The sequence below is a fragment of the Bufo bufo genome, chromosome 2 (assembly GCF_905171765.1).
Source record: "Bufo bufo chromosome 2, aBufBuf1.1, whole genome shotgun sequence".
In the NCBI taxonomy this organism is placed as follows: Eukaryota; Metazoa; Chordata; class Amphibia; order Anura; family Bufonidae; genus Bufo; species Bufo bufo.
Genome location: NC_053390.1, coordinates 504,511,689 through 504,531,816, shown reverse-complemented (window position 1 = coordinate 504,531,816; position 20,128 = coordinate 504,511,689). Strand labels below are relative to the sequence as shown.

At 43.6% G+C, this 20,128-nt stretch overlaps 1 protein-coding gene across 1 annotated transcript in view; it reads right to left on the bottom strand.

Annotated features, from left to right (window-relative positions):
* Window positions 1-20,128, bottom strand: part of LMNB2 (lamin B2) — an 89,188-nt gene that overhangs the window by 33,902 nt on the left and 35,158 nt on the right. The window contains exon 3 of the mRNA XM_040417826.1: window positions 1,283-1,439. Within this exon, the coding sequence (XP_040273760.1) occupies window positions 1,283-1,439 (157 nt within the window). The remainder of the gene's footprint in view (window positions 1-1,282; window positions 1,440-20,128) is intronic.

The window sequence follows — 20,128 nt, the reverse complement described above, 5'->3', positions numbered from 1 at the left end:
GATTCCCTCTATATGAGCTTGCAGCACCATACCTTAACTACTTGCTAGTGAGCCACCACAACCTACCACTATTTTTACTACTGTATTCATATCTGCGTATTTAAAAACAATTTAAAATAGGAATCCGAAGTGGGCCTTGGTACCGAGGTACCAGCCTGTACCAAAGCCCAGTTCAGATTCCTATTTTAAATACGCAGGTATGGACACGAACGTATGAAAAGACGAACTTTTGGCTCCATGGAGCCTATACATCTTAATGCTGTACGGAAACAGAATTAACATTGAAGTTTTTGAATGTATGAGCCGAAGATTGCCAGTAGGCTTGAGCGAATCATTCAGATAGCCCATTGTTTTTAGTGATGGCTATATAGCTATCATAGAAGACACAATTTACTATATAACAATAGAGTGCTGCCACCTACTGGCCTGTATTGGTATATTTCAGTAATAGCTATTGGAGCCTGTTTGAGGCTTCAGGCCATTACTGTAACGCAATCTTAGCCAGGGAACACTGTTATGGGTGCACGCAGCTCCTGCGTCTACACAGCTCAGATGCTGTGGTCACATTTGACCACAGCATCTGAGGGGTTAAATGCATGCGATTAGCCTTAGGACTAATCGTGTACACCTACCCTGGGTCTCTGCCGTTTGAAACAGCAGAAACCTGGCGGCTATAGCGCCCACAGCGGGCGCCATCTTTAAAGTGGCAACTTTAAAGGTCGCCAAAGGGGTAAATGTATTCCAGGATGCTCTCTTTCCTTCACGGTAAAATCTGTCAGAGCTGCTCTGAACTCTGTCTGCCGTCCATACTTTATAGCTTGAACAGGCCCTGAACCAAAATAAGAATATTTTAGATTAAAAGACAGATGAGCACAAAATGATAACAGATGAAGTAAGTCCTGACTGCCTGTGGTATCGACTTACAATTGCATGTAATATGAAGGACCACTAATCATTGTAACCTGAGTGACCAATAGAGCCCGAGGTGCAGGACTCAAAACCTGATTTTGTGGGCACAGTTAGCCATTTATCAAGTCCTTTGAATATGACTAATGGACACGCACTTCTGGAGAAGAGCCTTGAGCATCAATGGCACCACAGAGACTTCCCTACAGCGTTCTCCTCCAGAAGTGCTGCCTACTTGTCTTTTCTAGAGGAGCAGAGCACAGCCCTCTCAAAGTACAGTAACTGCTATTCTTACCCTTAGGCATCAGAAGATTTCTGACAGCAACACATACATGCCCATTATTCAGTGCAAGAATTAGGAAGACTGTCAGTGTACCTTAGCGAGCTTAGCCTTTAGATCAGCAAAAGCCGCTTCCAGATTCCGTTTCTCTTCAAAGGCTGCATTAAGTTCAGACTCACTCCGGAAATGCAAGGCCTCCAGGTCTTTATTACGCTGCTGCGCCTGAAGCAGATCGGCATCTTTCTTCTTCAGTCTAGGTAAGAAGGAAGAAGTTATAGCAGGAGGAAAAAAACCAAATGGCACAAATAGTAATCTATTGGAGGTGAAACACAAGAGCCCTTTGGCACCAAGCATAGAACTGTCCACCGATTGTCTTACAATATGAAAGGTCCTCAGGGCAGCAAAAAAAATAAAAAATACAAACCTGCCAAGGAAATGCAGGCTGCACTTTACCGCTTCGGAGATCAGGAATAGGGTGAAGGGGGTAGAGACACTCACTGGCTGCAGCTGTGATTGAACTGATGGGACCCCCCGAAATGGAGTGGCCATGTGTGCAGCAGCTCCAATCATTTCTATGGGAGCCCCGGAGATAGCTGAGCACTGTAATCTGCTACCTCTCGAAATTCCATAGAAATAAATGGAGTGGCTGTGCACATGCCCAACCAACTGCTCCATTCATTTTGGGAGGGGATGCTCCACAGGGTATGGTGTCCTGTTCTCATGATCAGTGGGGATCCTAGCAAGACCTCCACTGATCTAATAGAGGTATAATCGCTAATGTCAGCCAGGTTAAAGGTCTGTCATAGTGGCTGGCTGAGACTGGCAGGGAAGCTGCTGCCTGTTAGCTGTCCAGCTACAATGTCTACATTAATAAAAAGGTACAACAGTCGTTGGTATAAGAGAACATGATCCAGAAAGTTTGAAAGGGAGCTTTGGGCCCCTTGCAGACGAGCGTGTGTCACGCTGCGAGTCTGCAGCACAGCTCCCGGCCTGACCTCCCAGCACCGATTGATTTATGATGCTATGTAACCCTTAGGAGGTCTGGATTGTATTCGATGACACTGAGAAAATGCTGTCAGTGTTATCCAATACATCCCAGCCCTCTATGGGTTACATAGCATCACAAATGAATATAATGCTATGCGACCCCCAGCAGTGCTGGAAGTTAAGGTCGGGTGCTGTGCTGCAAACCCGCAGCGTGACACCCGCTTGTCTGAAAGGGGCCTTAGGCAAATCCACAGGCATGAGGCAAGCACCACCAAAATAGGACAGAATGAGTGCTATCCGCAGGTATACACAACTACCTGCAAATACAGATACACACCAAGAATGAATGCACCAGGCAAATTTATTGGATCGAGTGCTTAGATATCATATAACCTGCTGTGAATGAGAACGGAAGTAAGCTTTAGATGTACATTGAGGACGTTAACCACTTGCCATCTGGGCCATTTGCCCCCTTCCTGACCAGGCCTAATTTTGCAAAACTGACATATCTCACTTTGTGGTAATAACTTTGGAACGCCTTTACTTATCCAAGTCATTCAGAGATTGTTTTCTCGTGACACATTGTACTTCATGATAGTCATAAATTTGAGTCAATATATTTCACCTTTATTTATGAAAAAATCCCAAATTTACCAAAAATTTTGAAAAATTTGCAATTTTCTAAATTTCAATTTCTCTGCTTTTAAAACAGAAAGTGATACCTCGTAAAATATTTATTACTTAACATTCCACATATGTCTACTTTATGTTGGCATAATTTTGGAAAGGTCATTTTAATTTTTTAGAACGTTAGAAGGCTTAGAAGCAATTCTTCAAATTTTTAAGAAAATTGCCAAAACCCACTTTTTAAGGACCAGTTCAGGTCTGAAGTCACTTTGTGGGGCCTACATAGTGGATACCCCCATAAATGACCCCATTGTAGAAACTACACCCCTCAAGTTACTTAAAACCGATTTTACAAACTTTGTTAACCCTTTAGGCGTTCCACAAGAATTAAAGGAAAATGGAGATCAAATTTTTAAATTTCACTTTTTTGGCAGATTTTCCATTTTAATCAAATTTTTTCTTTAACACATCGATGGTTAACAGCCAAACAAAACAATATTTATTACCCAGATTCTGCGGTTTACAGAAACACCCCACATGTGGTCATAAACTGCTGTATGAGCACACAGCAGGGCGCAGAAGAAAAGGAACTCCACATGGTTTTTAGATGCCATGTCCCATTTGAAGCCCCCTGATGCACCCTTACAGTAGAAACTCCCAAGAAGTGACCCCATTTTGGAAACTAGGGGATAAGGTGCCAGTTTAATTGCTACTATTTTTGGGTACATATGATTTTTTGATCATTCATTATAGCACTTTATGGGGCAAGGTGACCAAAAAATTGGTTGTTTTAGAACAGTTTCTATTTATTTATTTTTACAGTGTTCACCTGAGGGGTTCAGTCAAGTGACATTTTTATAGAGCAGATTGTTACAGACGTGGCGATACCTAATATGTATACTTTATCTTATTTATTAAAGTTTTACACAATAATAGCATTTTTGAAACAAAAAAATTATGTTTTAATGTGTCCATGTTCTGAGCGCTATAGTTTTTTTATTTTTTGAGATTTTCTTATGTAGGGGCTCATTTTTTGCGGGATGAGGTAACGGTTTTATTGGTACATTTTTGTGGGACATACGCGTTTTTGATCAATTGGTGTTGCACTTTTTGTGATGTAAGGTGACAAAAATTGCTCGTTTTGACATTTTTTTTTTTTTTTTACGGTGTTCACCCGAGGGGTTAGGTCATATGATACTTTTATAGAGCTGTTTTTTACGGACGCGGCAATACCAAATATGTCTATTTTATTTTTTCTATTTTTAACTTTTTTTTATTCCTTACTTGGGGATTTTTTCTTTTTACATGTGAAACTTTTTTTATTTATTTTTTCAACCCTTTATTTTTTTATTTTACACTTTTTGTCCCCCATAAGGTCATACAAGACTTCTGTGGGACATTTACTTCACTTTTTCTTTTTCACTGTTGATTTCTCCTGTAACTGGGGCTGACATAGTAGCCCCAGTTACAGGAGAAATACACCCCCCAGAGAGGCTGTACAGCATAATACTGCGCTGTACAGCCTCAGTGCAGGGCTGATCGAGGTCTGTGAAAGACCTCACACAGCTCCTGCACTCTCCGGTCCCGGCGGTCACATGACCGCCGGGCCGGAACAGGAAGCGCATAGCGCTTTCTGCTCTGCATACACAGTGCTTGGTGAGCGCTGTGTATACAGCGATCCAGAAGGCAGGGACACCTGGGCACTGTCCCTGCCTTCTCTCTGGGTTGCCCTGCTGTCACTGACAGCGGGCAACCCAATCAGCAGCTGCACGATTAGCGTGCAGCTGCAGTTTCTGAACGGACGTTCTGGAACGTCCATTCAGAAATAGAGATCCACCTCCCAGACGTTTATATCCTATGGGCGTACGGGAGGTGGTTAATGATCAGCTTCGGAGCACTGCTGGGCAATGAGAGACATCTTGACACTATATACAGTGATTTTGGACTGGCTGCAGTAGCCAGATGGAACAGAGAAAAACTTTCTAAACCATTCTAACAGAAACAAAATCAACTACAAAACTGCCAGCTAGTGTGACCACAATTTCCAGTGGCTGCTGAGGAGCCCCTGTTGTAGAATGGCAGAAGTTAACATTTGCTGGATAATACAGGTGTATACACTACAAGAGTCCATCAAGCGCCAGGGGGCAATAGTGTCCACCTGTCACTGCAGATCAACTTGTATTTAGGTACCACATAGTATAAAATAGAATTTGTCACCAGATACACTTAACTTTTTAAATGGGGATTGTAACAGCAGCAGCACTATCATTTTTATATACATTAATAAAGCTAACTATGGAGAGAGAGAGAATCCATCTCCAACCCATTAATCCTCTGTCATTCCCTTCACTAGCTCCCCACTGCCCAGATAATCCAGTACAAAACACTAACTATGACACACAAGGCCGTCTAGCCCCCCCCCTCTATCTTCCCACTCAGAACCTCAGATGCTCACAAGACCTTCTACTCTACTCTCTTATCTCCTATCCCTACAATAGTCTCCATGCTTTCTCCCGTGCAGCCCCAGTACTCTGGAACTCTCTACCCCAACAAATCAAAGTTTTAGGCTAGGGCTACACTAGTCGAGGCCAGGTTCGCCGAGTAGCGGTGATCCCAGAGAAATGAATGGGATAGCCGCAGCAGTCACAAGAAATCCACCCATTCATTTCTATGGAATCGCCACAACTCAACAATCCTGGAGGAGACCAGTGTAGCCATGTAGCCCAAGCCATAGGCCTCTTTCACACAAGCGCTCCGGATGCGTTCAGGGAAACTCACACCATTTTGCAAGCAAGTTCAGTCAGTTTTGTCTGCGATTGCGTTCAGTTTTTTCCGTGCGGGTGCAATGCGTTTTTCACGCGCGTGATAAAAAAACTGAAGGTTTACAAACAACATCTCTTAGCAACTATCAATGAAAAATGCATTGCATCCGCACTTGCTTCCAGATGCAATGCGTTTTTCACTGAAGCCCCATTCACTTCTATGGGGCCAGGGCTGCGTGAAAAACGCAGAATATAGAACAAGCTGCATTTTTCACGCAACGCAGAACTGATGCGTAAAAGGGAAAAAAAAGCTCATACAGACCCATTGAAATGAATGGGTCAGGATTCAGTGCGGGTGCTATGCGTTCACGTCATGCATTGCACCTGCACGGAAAACTCGCTTGTGTGAAGTGGAAGGCTTCAGGAGAAACCTGAAAACCCACAATCTACAGTAACCCTGCTGCCACTATACTGCCATATGAGCAGGTACTACCTTCCCCATCCCTTGTAGATCAGGTCCTCTATCCTTCTGTTTTTGCATTATGTATTTATACCCTTCATTTACATGGAATAAATTACACTTTAATAATAAATTCTCTCAGGTCTGTTACAGTACTAAATAGGTTGTAGGGATCGACCGATTATCGGAAGTGCTGATATTAAGGATTTTGCACATTATCGGTATCGGCATCTAACCTTGCCGATAATGCATATAAAGCAAATACTAGCGAGCGCTTATGGAAGCGCTCACTAGTATGCATCGGGTGCCGGGAGCAGGGAAGAAGCGCAGCAAGCGCTTCCGATACTCCCTCTCCCTAGTCTTCTTTGATGGGGCCCGCTCTGCACTGTCCTGACCCCGTACAGCGTCAGGATGTAGTGCGCGCACTGTGACCTGACGCTGCACACTGGTCTGATAGGGGTTAATAAAGTCAGTGAGAAGGGGGTGGTGGTGTGGAAATTGGCACTAGTATATTATAAATGTAAATTGTAAATTATAAAATTAATAAAGCCCTTAGTTGGTCAATTTATAAGCCCTTAGTTGGTCAATTTATAATATACTAGTGCCAAATGCCAATGTCCACCACCTCAGTGACTACCAACTAATATGAGATATAAAATATCGGTATAAATTATCGGCTCTAAAAAAAATTGTAATTAGAATTACCGGTAATTTTGTTTCCTTGAATCCACCATGACGGCTACCATGGAGATGACCCTTGACCTCTATAGGGACAGGAACACAGTTTAAAAGGCCACCACCCACTCTCACCCTCAGTGTTTACAGATTACCAAGTGGGTGCAGCCTAATGAATATTATAACATATTCAACCACCAGTGACACCATATTTTTATTTTTTTTTAAAAAGAGTATTACTTCATACTCTCTGATAAAGTTTACCTAGGGTGGGAATATCTGAGCCGTCATGGTGGATTCAAGGAAACAAAATTACCGGCAAGTCCAATTACGGTTTTCCTTATCCACCATGAGGGCTACCATGGAGAACTACCAGATTACTAGATGGGTGGGGGGGGGGGGGGGGGGAGAAATCTGCCTGCAGAATCTTGCGACCGAAGGTCAGGTCTGCACTGGCTGAAACATCCAGACGATAGTGTTTTATGAAGGTATTTATATTTGACCAAGTGGCCGCTTTGCATATAGTATCCAGTGAAACACCGGCCAAGAAGATGCTGACCGGCGAACTGGACTAAGAGGTTATTGTCTTTCCTAAATTCTTTAGTAGTGGCCAAGTAGAACACGATTGTGTCTCGTACATCAAGGAGATGGAATTGAGATTCTTCCGGCTGAAGGATATCTACAGGAAAGGATGGTAAAATAATTTCTTGATCCCTGTGGAAATTTGATACGACCTTGGGGAGAAAACCGGGATCTAATTTTAGAACTATCCTATCTGGAAAGACTGAGAGGTAAGGTTCTTTACATGAGAGCGCCGGGATCTCCCCTAAGCGTCTGGCTGATGTTATGGCGATCAGAAAAGCTGTTTTGTATGATAGATGTTTTAATGAGATGTCTGTCAAAGGAGTGAACGTGGGTTTTGTTAGTCCTCTTAATACCAGATTTAGGTTCCATTGTGGTACTTTATTCGTAAAGGATGGTCTTATTCTGGAAGCCACTCATGAATCGTTTAATCCACCTGTGGTTTGATAGGTCGGAATCATAGAATGCTGCTAGGGCCGATACTTGCACCTTTAATGTGTTAGGTTTAAGCCCCATGTCTAGGCCCTTTTGGAGAAAATCTCGAATTTTCTGGATGCAGGGTGGTGATTTGTTAGGGCAGTTATCCCCCTAGCCAGGAACAGAAGCCTTTTCCATATTTTCATATAAATGGTTACTTTTTTACGGCTCAATTTTAGGGTATCGATGACCTTCCCTGAGAGACCTTTACTTTTCAACATTTCGCCCTCAGGATCCAAGCTGACAGACGGAACAGGCTGGGGGTTCTGATGATTGATTGGGCCCTGTGACAGCAGGTTCGGATGGTATGGGATTTCCCAAGGTTCCTCTAAGGCTAGGTCTTTCAGGATGAAGAACCAGCTTCTTTTTGTCCAGAAAGGGACCACCATTATTACTGTTGTTGGATCCCTGGGGATTATGGACCAGGGAGGAAAAGAGTATGCCAGGTTCCATGTCCACCTGGTTGAGAACGCATCGATTGCCCACGGTCGGTCTCTGGGATTCAGGGAGCAGAAGGGTTTGAGCTTTGCGTTTTCTTTTGACTCGAACAAATTTATCTGCGGGGTTCCCCACTTTTTGCTAATTTTTAGGAAGGCATCCTGGCACAGGGACCACTCTCCCTGATCTATAGTTTTTCTGCTCAGGTAGTCCGTTTCTAGGTTTTCTGAGCCCTTTAGGTGGACCGCCGTTATTGATAGGACATGTTCTTCTGCCCACTGGAAAATTAGTTCTGCCAATCAGATTAAACCTTGGGATTTTGTGCTGCCCTGGTGTTTTAAGTAGGCTACTGTTGTCGTATTGTCCAAAAATACTTTTAGGTGTTTCTTTAGAAGTTGGCTCTGGGCTACTTTTAAAAAGGTTTCCCACACTGCACGCAGTTCTCTGTAATTTGAAGATTTCATACTTACTGCGTCTGACTATTTGCCTTGCCAGCTTGAGGAGTCTACTTTGGCACCCCACCCCTGATTGCTTGCGTCCGTTATGATTTGGACCTCTGGGGTTGTTTCCCAGGCTACATGTTTTTCCTTTCCTTCCACCAGTTTAGATCTAATTTTACGTGGTGTGGAATTAATATTCTCCTGTCCAGTGAGGACTGTTTTCTGTCATAAATTTCTTAAGATCCAAGCCTGCATTGTTCTGGAGTGGGATTGGGCCCAAGCCACCGTAGTGATACAGGATGTCATGGACCCTAGAATGCTCATGGCTTCTCTTATCGAGCACTTTTTCTGAGCCTGAAATTTCTGTACTCTCTCCCTGAAATCCACCAGCTTTTCTATGGGGAAGGATGATGACTGAGTCACAGAGTCCAAAAGTACTCCTAGAAATTTTATTTGGGTATTTGGAGTTTAACATGATTTTTTTATGTTGATTATCCAGCCCAGTTTGGACATTTCTTGTAAGATGTAGTCGGTTATATTGTGTGTTTTTGTTGATGAGTCTCCTATTATGAGAAAGTCGTCTAGGTAGGGAATTTTTTTTAACTTCTTTTAGCCTGAGAAAAGCGGTCATTTCTACTACAATTATCGTAAATACCCTGGGGGGCGGAGGAGATGCCGAAGGGTAAGGCTGTAAACTGAAAGTGATTTATTACGCCTTTTTCGTCTTGCAGGGCGAATCTTAAGTTTTTTCTGTGATTTTTTTGTCTATGTAGTATTTACTTGAGGGAGTGGCACCTTCAAGTGTGAATGCGCACCTATTTTATCTTGGAAGTAGCATTCCTCTGCACTTTTGCCCTTCCTATCCAATAGAGCGCCTTGATTAGGTGGTACATATGGGTGTGCTTGCTCCTCCTCCCATTGGTTGCTTGATGCACATGGAGGTGACTAGGAGCAGCACACCATATGTGCGGCGTCTGCGCTCCTGAACATAGAAGCCCAATTGCTTAGGTAGGTTTAGCGTAGGACCCGCCTGACCTGAGACCACCTTGGCGCTTGGTAGGCGGGCTCAGATGTGTTTTAATCAAAATATATTGGCTAAGTGTCTCAGATATTATCATATCAGAGTGAGGACTTTGTCCATATATAATGCTTGCATCTACTTTACTAAGTGCATTATTATCCTATTTCTGTGATTTTTTTCGCGAATCTTTACCGCCTCCGGACCGCCTAACGCAGGATCGCGTTCCGGAGGCGGCAGCCCTGCGCAGAGTCACGCATATATGCGTCATCTCGCGAGACGCGAGATTTCCTGTTAACGCGCGCGCACACACAGGCGCGCGCGCTCACAGGAACGGAAGGTAAGAGAGTGGATCTCCAGCCTGCCAGCGGCGATCGTTCGCTGGCAGGCTGGAGATGTGATTTTTTTAACCCCTAACAGGTATATTAGACGCTGTTTTGATAACAGCGTCTCATATACCTGCTACCTGGTCCTCTGGTGGTCCCCTTTGTTTGGATCGACCACCAGAGGACACAGGTAGCTGAGTAAAGTAGCACCAACCACCACTACACTACACCCCCCCCCCCCCCTGTCACTTATTAACCCCTTATCACCCCCCTGTCATTGATCACCCCCCTGTCATTGATCACCCCCCTGTCATTGATCACCCCCCTGTAAGGCTGCATTCAGACATTTTTTTGGCCCAAGTTAGCGGAAATTATTTTTTTTTTTCTTACAAAGTCTCATATTCCACTAACTTGTGTCAAAAAATAAAATCTCACATGAACTCACCATACCCCTCACGGAATCCAAATGCGTAAATTTTTTTAGACATTTATATTCCAGACTTCTTCTCACGCTTTAGGGCCCTTAGAATGCCAGGGCAGTATAAATACCCCACATGTGACCCCATTTCGGAAAGAAGACACCCCAAGGTATTCCGTGAGGGGCATATTGAGTCCATGAAAGATTGAATCTTTTGTCCCAAGTTAGCGGAAAGGGAGACTTTGTGAGAAAAAAAAAATATATATCAATTTCCGCTAACTTGTGCCAAAAAAAATAAATTTCTATGAACTCGCCATGCCCCTCATTGAATACCTTGGGGTGTCTTCTTTCCAAAATGGGGTCACATGTGGGGTATTTATACTGCCCTGGCATTCTAGGGGCCCTAAAGAGTGAGAAGAAGTCTGGGATCCAAATGTCTAAAAATGTCCTCATAAAATGAATGTGGGCCCCTTTGCGCATCTAGGCTGCAAAAAAGTGTCACACATCTGGTATCTCCGTACTCAGGAGAAGTTGGGCAATGTGTTTTGGGGTTTCATTTTACATATACCCATGCTGGGTGAGAGAAATATCTTGGCAAAAGACAACTTTTCCCATTTTTTTTATACAAAGTTGGCATTTGACCAAGATATTTATCTCACCCAGCATGGGTATATGTAAAATGACACCCCAAAACACATTGCCCAACTTCTCCTGAGTACGGAGATACCACATGTGTGACACTTTTGCAGCCTAGGTGGGCAAAGGGGCTCACATTCCAAAGAGCACCTTTCGGATTTCACAGGTCATTCACCTACTTACCACACATTAGGGCCCCTGGAAAATGCCAGGGCAGTATAACTACTCCACAAGTGACCCCATTTTGGAAAGAAGACACCCCAAGGTATTCCGTGAGGGGCATGGCGAGTTCCTAGCATTTTATATTTTTTGTCACAAGTTAGCGGAAAATGATGATTTATTTTTTATTTTATTTTTTTCCCTTACAAAGTCTCATATTCCACTAACTTGTGACAAAAAATAAAAACTTCCATGAACTCACTATGCCCATCACGAAATACCTTGGGGTGTCTTCTTTCCAAAATGGGGTCACTTGTGGGGTAGTTATACTGCCCTGGCATTCTAGGGGCCCAAATGTGTGGTAAGAAGTTTGAAATCAAAATGTGTAAAAAATGACCGGTGAAATCCGAAAGGTGCTCTTTGGAATATGGGCCCCTTTGCCCACCTAGGCTGCAAAAAAGTGTCACACATGTGGCATCTCCGTACTCAGGAGAAGTTGGGGAATGTGTTTTGGGGTGTCATTTTACATATACCCATGCTGGGTGAGAGAAATATCTTGTCAAAAGACAACTTTTCCCATTTTTTTATACAAAGTTGGCATTTGACCAAGATATTTATCTCACCCAGCATGGGTATATGTAAAATGACACCCCAAAACACATTCCCCAACTTCTCCTGAGTACGGCGATACCACATGTGTGGCACTTTTTTGCAGCCTAGGTGGGCAAAGGGGCCCACATTCCAAAGAGCACCTTTCGGATTTCACCGGTCATTTTTTACACATTTTGATTTCAAACTACTTACCACACATTTGGGCCCCTAGAATGCCAGGGCAGTATAACTACCCCACAAGTGACCCCATTTTGGAAAGAAGACACCCCAAGGTATTCGCTGATGGGCATAGTGAGTTCATGGAAGTTTTTATTTTTTGTCACAAGTTAGTGGAATATGAGACTTTGTAAGAAAAAAAAAACAAAAACAAAACACATCATTTTCCACTAACTTGTGACAAAAAATAAAAAGTTCTATGAACTCACTATGCCCATCAGCGAATACCTTAGGGTGTCTACTTTCCGAAATGGGGTCATTTGTGGGGTGTTTGTACTGTCTGGGCATTGTAGAACCTCAGGAAACATGACAGGTGCTCAGAAAGTCAGAGCTGCTTCAAAAAGCAGAAATTCACATTTTTGTACCATAGTTTGTAAACGCTATAACTTTTACCCAAACCATTTTTTTTTTTATCAAAGACATGTAGAACAATAAATTTAGAGAAAAATTTATATATGGATGTCGTTTTTTTTTGCAAAATTTTACAACTGAAAGTGAAAAATGTCATTATTTTGCAAAAAAATCGTTAAATTTCGATTAATAACAAAAAAAGTAAAAATGTCAGCAGCAATGAAATACCACCAAATGAAAGCTCTATTAGTGAGAAGAAAAGGAGGTAAAATTCATTTGGGTGGTAAGTTGCATGACCGAGCAATAAACGGTGAAAGTAGGGTAGGTCAGAAGTGTAAAAAGTGGCCTGGTCTTTAAGGGTGTTTAAGCTATAGGGGCTGAGGTGGTTAAGTAGGCCTGAGACGGTTGATGTACGGGGACGTGATAATACGCGTCTTTTAGGTCTATGGACATCATGTATGAACCTTTTTTGATTAGTGGAATTATGGAGGAAATGGACTCCATTTTGAATTTCCGGTATAATATGTGTTGATTTAATCCTTTTAGAATTATTATAGTACGGGAGGATCAGTCTGGTTTTTGGACCAGAAATAAACTTGAGTAAAAAAGCCTCCCTCTTTCGGGGGTGGGGACCTCCATTATTACGCCTGCTGATTTTAAATCTAGGACTCCTTGCCAGATTTTTTGCAATGTTTTGGGGTTGTGTGAAGTTAGTTGAAACCTTCTTGGGGGGATTGAGGAAAGTTCTACACGATATCCGTTCTGGATTAAGTTTATGACCCAAGGATTCTGGGTTACTTCCTGCCAGGGTAACAGAAAATTCCTCAATCTGCCCCCTACTTTGGAGTCATTGTTTGTCGGTTTGTTTATTCTGTGGATTGAGGAGAAACCCTTTGGGATAACTCCACTGAGCCGTTTTACCTTTGCCTCTATACGAATTCGACTGAGAGGAAAAAGGGACGAAAGGGTTTTTTCTTTTTCTCTTCAGGAAAACCCTTTTTTGTGTCTGCTGCCTTTTACAGTATTGTGTCCAATACAGGACCAAACACATACTTGCCGGAGAAGGCAATAGAGCAAAGTTTTGCTTTAGATGTTCTGTCTCCTCCCCAGGATTTAACCCATAAGGCGTGACATGCAGCGTTGGATAGAGCTGCATCCTTGGCAGCAAAACGTATGGATTCTGCATAGGCGTCCGCTAAAAAGGCAGTGGCAGACCTCAGTAAGGGAATTGAACCTAAGATTTCCTCCCTAGGGGTTTTATTTTTTATGTGGTTTTTTCGAGCTCATTTAGCAAGATATACATGGTTCTGGAAACAGATGTGGCGGCGATGTTGGTCTTGATACCATACATAGAAGCCTCCCAACATTTGCGTAGCAGGGCATCGGCTTTCCTTACCATAGGATCGGACAATTGAGGAGTCCTGGAATTGCAAGGAAGTCTTTTTTACCACCTTAGCGACTTATATGTCGATCTTAAGTGGGTCATTAAATATTTTTGTTTCTGTTGGGTCAAACAGTAATCTTTGCTTAAATTCCCTGGAGACTCCTAGTCCAGTGCTCCAGACTAAAAAAAATACCTAGTAGCCATTGGCTCCTGAACTGAAAAATTTAGGAGCCAAATCAAATTTTTAGTCGCCAAATCGAAACTGAATCAAAACTTTGGTATCGTGACAACGCTACGCCGATCAGATCGGCGTAGGGTTGTTTTGAAACCAAAATTTTGATTCGCTTTCGTCACCATAAAAAAGTATTGCGATACTCAATACCGCGCAAAAAAAAAACCCAAAAAAAAAAAAAATGCTGCGTGCATTTCGCATTTTATGAAACATTCGGCCCATAATAGAACAGTCCTATCCTATTTTTTGGGGTGACAAGGTGACTAAAAAATGGCGAATGCTCACCGCATAGGAGATATTTTTTAATAATTTAATAGTTTGGACAGCGCTATGTAATTATGTTTATTTATTTATTGTTTATATATTTTATATGTAAAATTGGGAAAGGGGGGATTTAAACTTAATATTTTAAAGTACTTTCACACTAGCGTTTTTCATTTCCGGCATTGAGTTCTGTCACGGGGGCTCTATACCAGAAAAGAACGGATCAGGTATATCCCCATGCATTCTGAATTGAGAGTAATCCGTTCAGTTTGCATCAGGACGTCTTCAGTTCAGTCATTTTGACTGATCAGGCAAAAGATAAAACCACAGCATGCTACGGTTTTATCTCCGGCGAAAAAAAATGAAGACTTGCCTGAATGCCGGATCCAGCATTTTTCCCCATAGGAATGTATTAGTGCCGGATCCAGCATTCAAAATACCGGAATGCACCCGCACTAAATCCGGACCCATTCACTTCTATGGGGCTGTGCACATGAGCGGTGATTTTCACACATCACTTGTGCGTTGCGTGAAAATCGCAGCATGCTCTGTTGTGCGTTTTTCACGCAACGCAGGCCCCATAGAAGTTAATGGGGCTGTGTGAAAATCGCAAGCATCTGCAAGCAAGTCCGGATGCGGTGCGATTTTCACGCATGGTTCCTAGGTGACAGTCTATTCACTGTGTTATTTTCCCTTATAACATGGTTATAAGGGAAAATAATAGAATTCTGAATACAGAATGTATAGTAGAAGGTCAATATAATAAACATTGGTGGCGCAGTGCGCCCCATCACCCCAGTATAAACATTGGTGGCGCAGTGCGCCCCCCATCACCCCAGTATAAACATTGGTGGCGCAGTGCGCCCCCCCATCACCCCAGTATAAACATTGGTGGCGCAGTGCACCCCCCCATCACCCCAGTATAAACATTGGTGGCGCAGTGCGCCCCCCCATCACCCCAGTATAAACATTGGTGGCGCAGTGCGCCCCCCCCCCCCCCCAATATAATAAACATTGGTGGTGCAGTGGGCAGTGCCAATGAGGGTTAAAAAATAAAAAAAATAATTAACTCACCTCCTCCAGTTGATAGCGTAGCAGCCGGTCTCCTGTTCTTACTTCTTTCTTCAGGACCTGTGGTGACGTCACTGAGCTCCTCACATGATCCATCACCATGGTAATGGGCCATGTGAGGAGCTCAGTGACGTCACCACAGGTCCTGAAGAAAGAAGTAATAACAGGAGACCGGCTGCTACGCTATCAACTGGAGGAGGGGAGTTAATTTTCTTTTATTATTTTTAACCCTCATTGGCACTTCCCACTGTGGGGGGGGGGGGGGGGGCGGGGGCGCACTGTGCCACCAACGTTTCTTATACAAATACAGGAGGCGGGTGCCGGAATCAAATAGCCGGCACCCGACCTCTGTGACAGGGAGCTGCGATCAGCTACAATTAACCCCTCAGGTACCGCACCTGAAGGGTTAACTCAACTGCAGCGGATCGCAGCTCCCTGTCACAGAGGCCGGGTGCCGGCTATTTGATTCCAGCACCCGCCTCCTGTATTTGTATTACAGCTCAGTTTTCTTCATTGGTGGCGCAGTGGACACAGCCCCTCCCCTCCTCCTGTCTCTCTTCTTATTGGCAGCGGCGGGGGCGGCAGCACAGGGGGGAGGGAGAGACTCCTCCTGCGCTGCTGAGAACTATCATCATCTCCTGTGCCCCGCCGCTGTATTGAGCAGAGCTGCGGCGGCGGGTCTAGTCGCAAATGGCGACAAGACTAAAAAGTCTTGTCGCCATTTGTAAATTCTAAGTCGCATTGGCGACCATTTTGGTCGCCATCTGGAGCCCTGTAGTCTCTTCTCAGGATCGCTCCATTCGTCTAAGATCATGTCTCTATTGTTCTCATTCACAGGGAAAATTTGATCTTTTTGTTCTGAGCCCACCGAACATTTCATCCTGAACCGATTTAGGTTTCTGGACGTCCTCTATGCCCATAGTAGACCGTACAGCTGTCAATAGGTCTTCAATTTCCGCAGATGAGAAGAAATATTTTCTATCATCCTCAATAATTTCACCCTCTGACAGACTTTCATCACCCTCAATTGGTCTAGGTTCAGAAGGGCCCAAATCTATATCCTCTGGATCAGAGGAGGATGGAATTGAAATTTTGGGCTTTTTTGGCGGAGGTGCGGAAACAGGTTTAAGAGAGGCTAGCGAGGATTTGATTTCATTTTGTATCATCGATTTAACCTCCGTTAGGATGGACGGTTGTTCCTCTTTCATTAGGGCATAAATACATGGCTGGCAGAGTTTTTTAGTATAACCTTCTTGCAGCCTTTTAGCACAAGTGGCACATCTTGTGTTTCTGGCTTTAATCTTTGCTCCCTATAAAAGAGGAGCAGCTATACATTAGCCCACATATAAAGGAACGATACATATTGATTCATGTCCCCCACAGGGTAACTCACAGTTGGAGTGGCCGAGGGGGGGTTCCGCCTGATCCATGGTACTTGCTGGGGTGTCCGGAGTAGACATGTTTGTCCAACAGGGAGGACTCACAGTGGAGGCTGTGTGATTTGAAAGTGACGCTCTAAGCCGAGCGGCGTCTGACGTCATCACAGCGCGCCCGGCGTCATGCGTTCCACTGGATTTGTGGTCAGCTTCCTCGTCTGGAAGGGAAGGAAGACCCCGGGTTCTTTGTGGAGGGAAAGCAGGCCCCCAAGCTGAGGACGAGTTCCCTCCCGTTGCTCCACCTCTGCCCAGCATTGGAATAAACCGCAGGAGGGCAGAGGGAGTTCAGGATAAAATCTTCATCCAGGTACCCCTAACAATACCTCCTACCGGAGGTGCTCTGTGTAGGTGCCTCCATAGGGGCAGAAAAACAGAGGGTGAGAGTGGGTGGTGGCCTTTTAAACTCTGTTCCTGCCCCTATAGAGGTCAAGTGTCATCTCTCCATGGTAGCAGTCATGGTGGATGATAAGGAAATCAATATCGGTCGATCCCTAATAGGTTGCCCAGTTTCACACTAGCGTTCGGGGCTCTGCTTGTGAGCTCCATTTGAAGGCTCTCACAAGCGGCCCCGAACGGATCCGTCCAGTCCTAATGCATTCTGAGTGGACGCGGATCCGCTCAGAATGCATCAGTCTGGCACAGTTTGTCCTCCGCTCCGCTCAGCAGGCGGACACCTGAACGCTGCTTGCAGCGTTCGGGTGTCCGCCTGGCCGTGCGGAGGCAAACGGATCCGTCCAGACTTACAATGTAAGTCAATGGGGACGGATCCGTTTGAAGTTGACACAATATGGCTCAATTTTCAAACGGATTCGTCCCCCATTGACTTTCAATGTAAAGTCAAAACGGATCCGTTTGCATTATCATGAACAAAAAAAAAAAAAAAAAAAAAAATTTTTTTGTTCATGGTAATGCAAACGGATCCGTTCTGAACGGATCTAAGCGTTTGCATTATAGGAGCGGATCCGTCTGTGCAGATACCAGACGGTCCCGCTCTGAACGCAAGTGTGAAAGTAGCCTAAGAAATCAGAAAATGCTGGGACATAACCTACCATAAAGAACTGAGCAGTTCTTACCTACCAAATCCAGAGCTGTCCTTCCAGTTTTCTCAGCTGCAGCAAGGATTATATAGCCATTCTGCTATGGATTCTCACAGTAATCCTGCCTGATGTGAGCCAGGGAGAGCGCAGACTGTGCGAGTCCAGAAGCAGGGGAGGAGGTACACTGAAAGGAGGGTGCCATCAAGGCTAAGTGGGTGGAGACTGGAGACCCAGTTTGGTTTATGAATAAATCAATCTCTAGCTGGATCAACAAAATGCTACTTTAACCACTTAAGCCCCCCTAGCTTAAACACCCTTAATGACCAGGCCACTTTTTACACTTCTGCACTACACTACTTTCACCGTTTATTGCTCGGTCATGCAACTTACCACCCAAATGAATTTTACCTCCTTTTCTTCTCACTAATAGAGCTTTCATTTGGTGGTATTTCATTGCTGCTGACATTTTTACTTTTTTTGTTATTAATCGAAATTTAACTAAATTTTTGCAAAAAAAACATGACATTTTTCACTTTCAGTTGTAAAATTTAGCAAAAAAAACTACATCCATATATAAATTTTTCTCTAAATTTAATTTATTGTTCTACATGTCTTTGATAAAAAAAAAAAAATATTTGGGTAAAAAAAAAAATGGTTTGGGTAAAAGTTATAGCGTTTACAAACTATGGTACAAAAATGTGAATTTCCGCTTTTTGAAGCAGCTCTGACTTTCTGAGCATTTGTCATGTTTCCTGAGGTTCTACAATGCCCAGACAGTAGAAAAACCCTACAAATGACCCCATTTCGGAAAGTAGACACCCTAAGGTATTCGCTGATGGGCATAGTGAGTTCATAGAACTTTTTATTTTTTGTCACAAGTTAGCGGAAAATGATGATTTTTTTTTCCTTACAAAGTCTCATATTCCACTAACTTGTGACAAAAAATAAAAACTTCCATGAACTCACTATGCCCATCACGAAATACCTTGGGGTGTCTTCTTTCCAAAATGGGGCCACTTGTGGGGTAGTTATACTGCCCTGGCAAATTAGGGGCCCTAATGTGTGGTAAGTAGTTTGAAATCAAAATGTGTAAAAAATGACCTGTGAAAACCTAAAGGTGCTCTTTGGAATGTGGGCCCCTTTGCCCACCTAGGCTGCAAAAACAGTGTCACATCTGGTATCGCCGTACTCAGGAGAAGTTGGGCAATGTGTTTTGGGGTGTCATAGAGAAATATCTTGGCAAAAGACAACTTTTCCCATTTTTTTATACAAAGTTGGCATTTGACCGAGATATTTATCTCACCCAGCATGGGTATATGTAAAATGACACCCCAAAACACATTCCCCCAACTTCTCCTGAGTACGGCGATACCAGATGTGTGACACTTTTTTGCAGCCTAGATGCGCAAAGGGGCCCAAATTCCTTTTAGAAGGGCATTTTTAGACATTTGGATCCCAGACTTCTTCTCACGCTTTAGGGCTTTAGGGCCCTTAAAATGCCAGGGCAGTATAAATACCCCACATGTGACCCAATTTTGGAAAGAAGACACCCCAAGGTATTCAATGAGGGGCATGGCGAGTTCATAGAAATTTTTTTTTTTTTGCCACAAGTTAGCGGAAATTGATTTTTTTTGTTTTTTCTCACAAAGTCTCCCTTTCCGCTAACTTGGGAAAATTTCAATCTTTCATGGACGCAATATGCCCCTCAGCGAATACCTTGGGGTGTCTTCTTTCCAAAATGGGGTCATTTGTGGGGCGTTTGTACTGCCCTGGCATTTGAGGGTCTCCGCAATCATTACATGTATGGCCAGCATTAGGAGTTTCTGCTATTCTCCTTATATTGAGCATACGGGTAATGAGATTATTTTTTTCGTTCAGCCTCTGGGCTGAAAGAAAAAATGAACGGCACAGATTTCTTCATTCGCATCGATCAATGTGGATGAAAAAATCTCTGCCCAGAGGAAAGGCGTCTGCCAGGACATGGGAGCTCCGCCCAACATCCATATCCACTTAGCCCGTATGCCCTGGCAAACCAGATTTCTCCATTCACATCAATCAATGTGAATGAATAAATCATTGCCGGGATTTTTTATTTTTTTTTTATATACAAAGTGTTTGCCAAAGTAGATGAACACCGCCGCCTCCTCAGCTCATATGCCTCGGCAAACGTATCTTACTGCAGAGAAGAAATCTCGTCTTGCAGCGCCGCATACACCGACTTTTGTGTAATCTGATAGCAGCGCAATGCTTCTGTCAGAATGCACATCAGTGCTGCAGCTAGTCGGTCGATCGGTTGGTCCACCTGGAAGGTAAAAAAAAAAAAAAAAAAAAAAA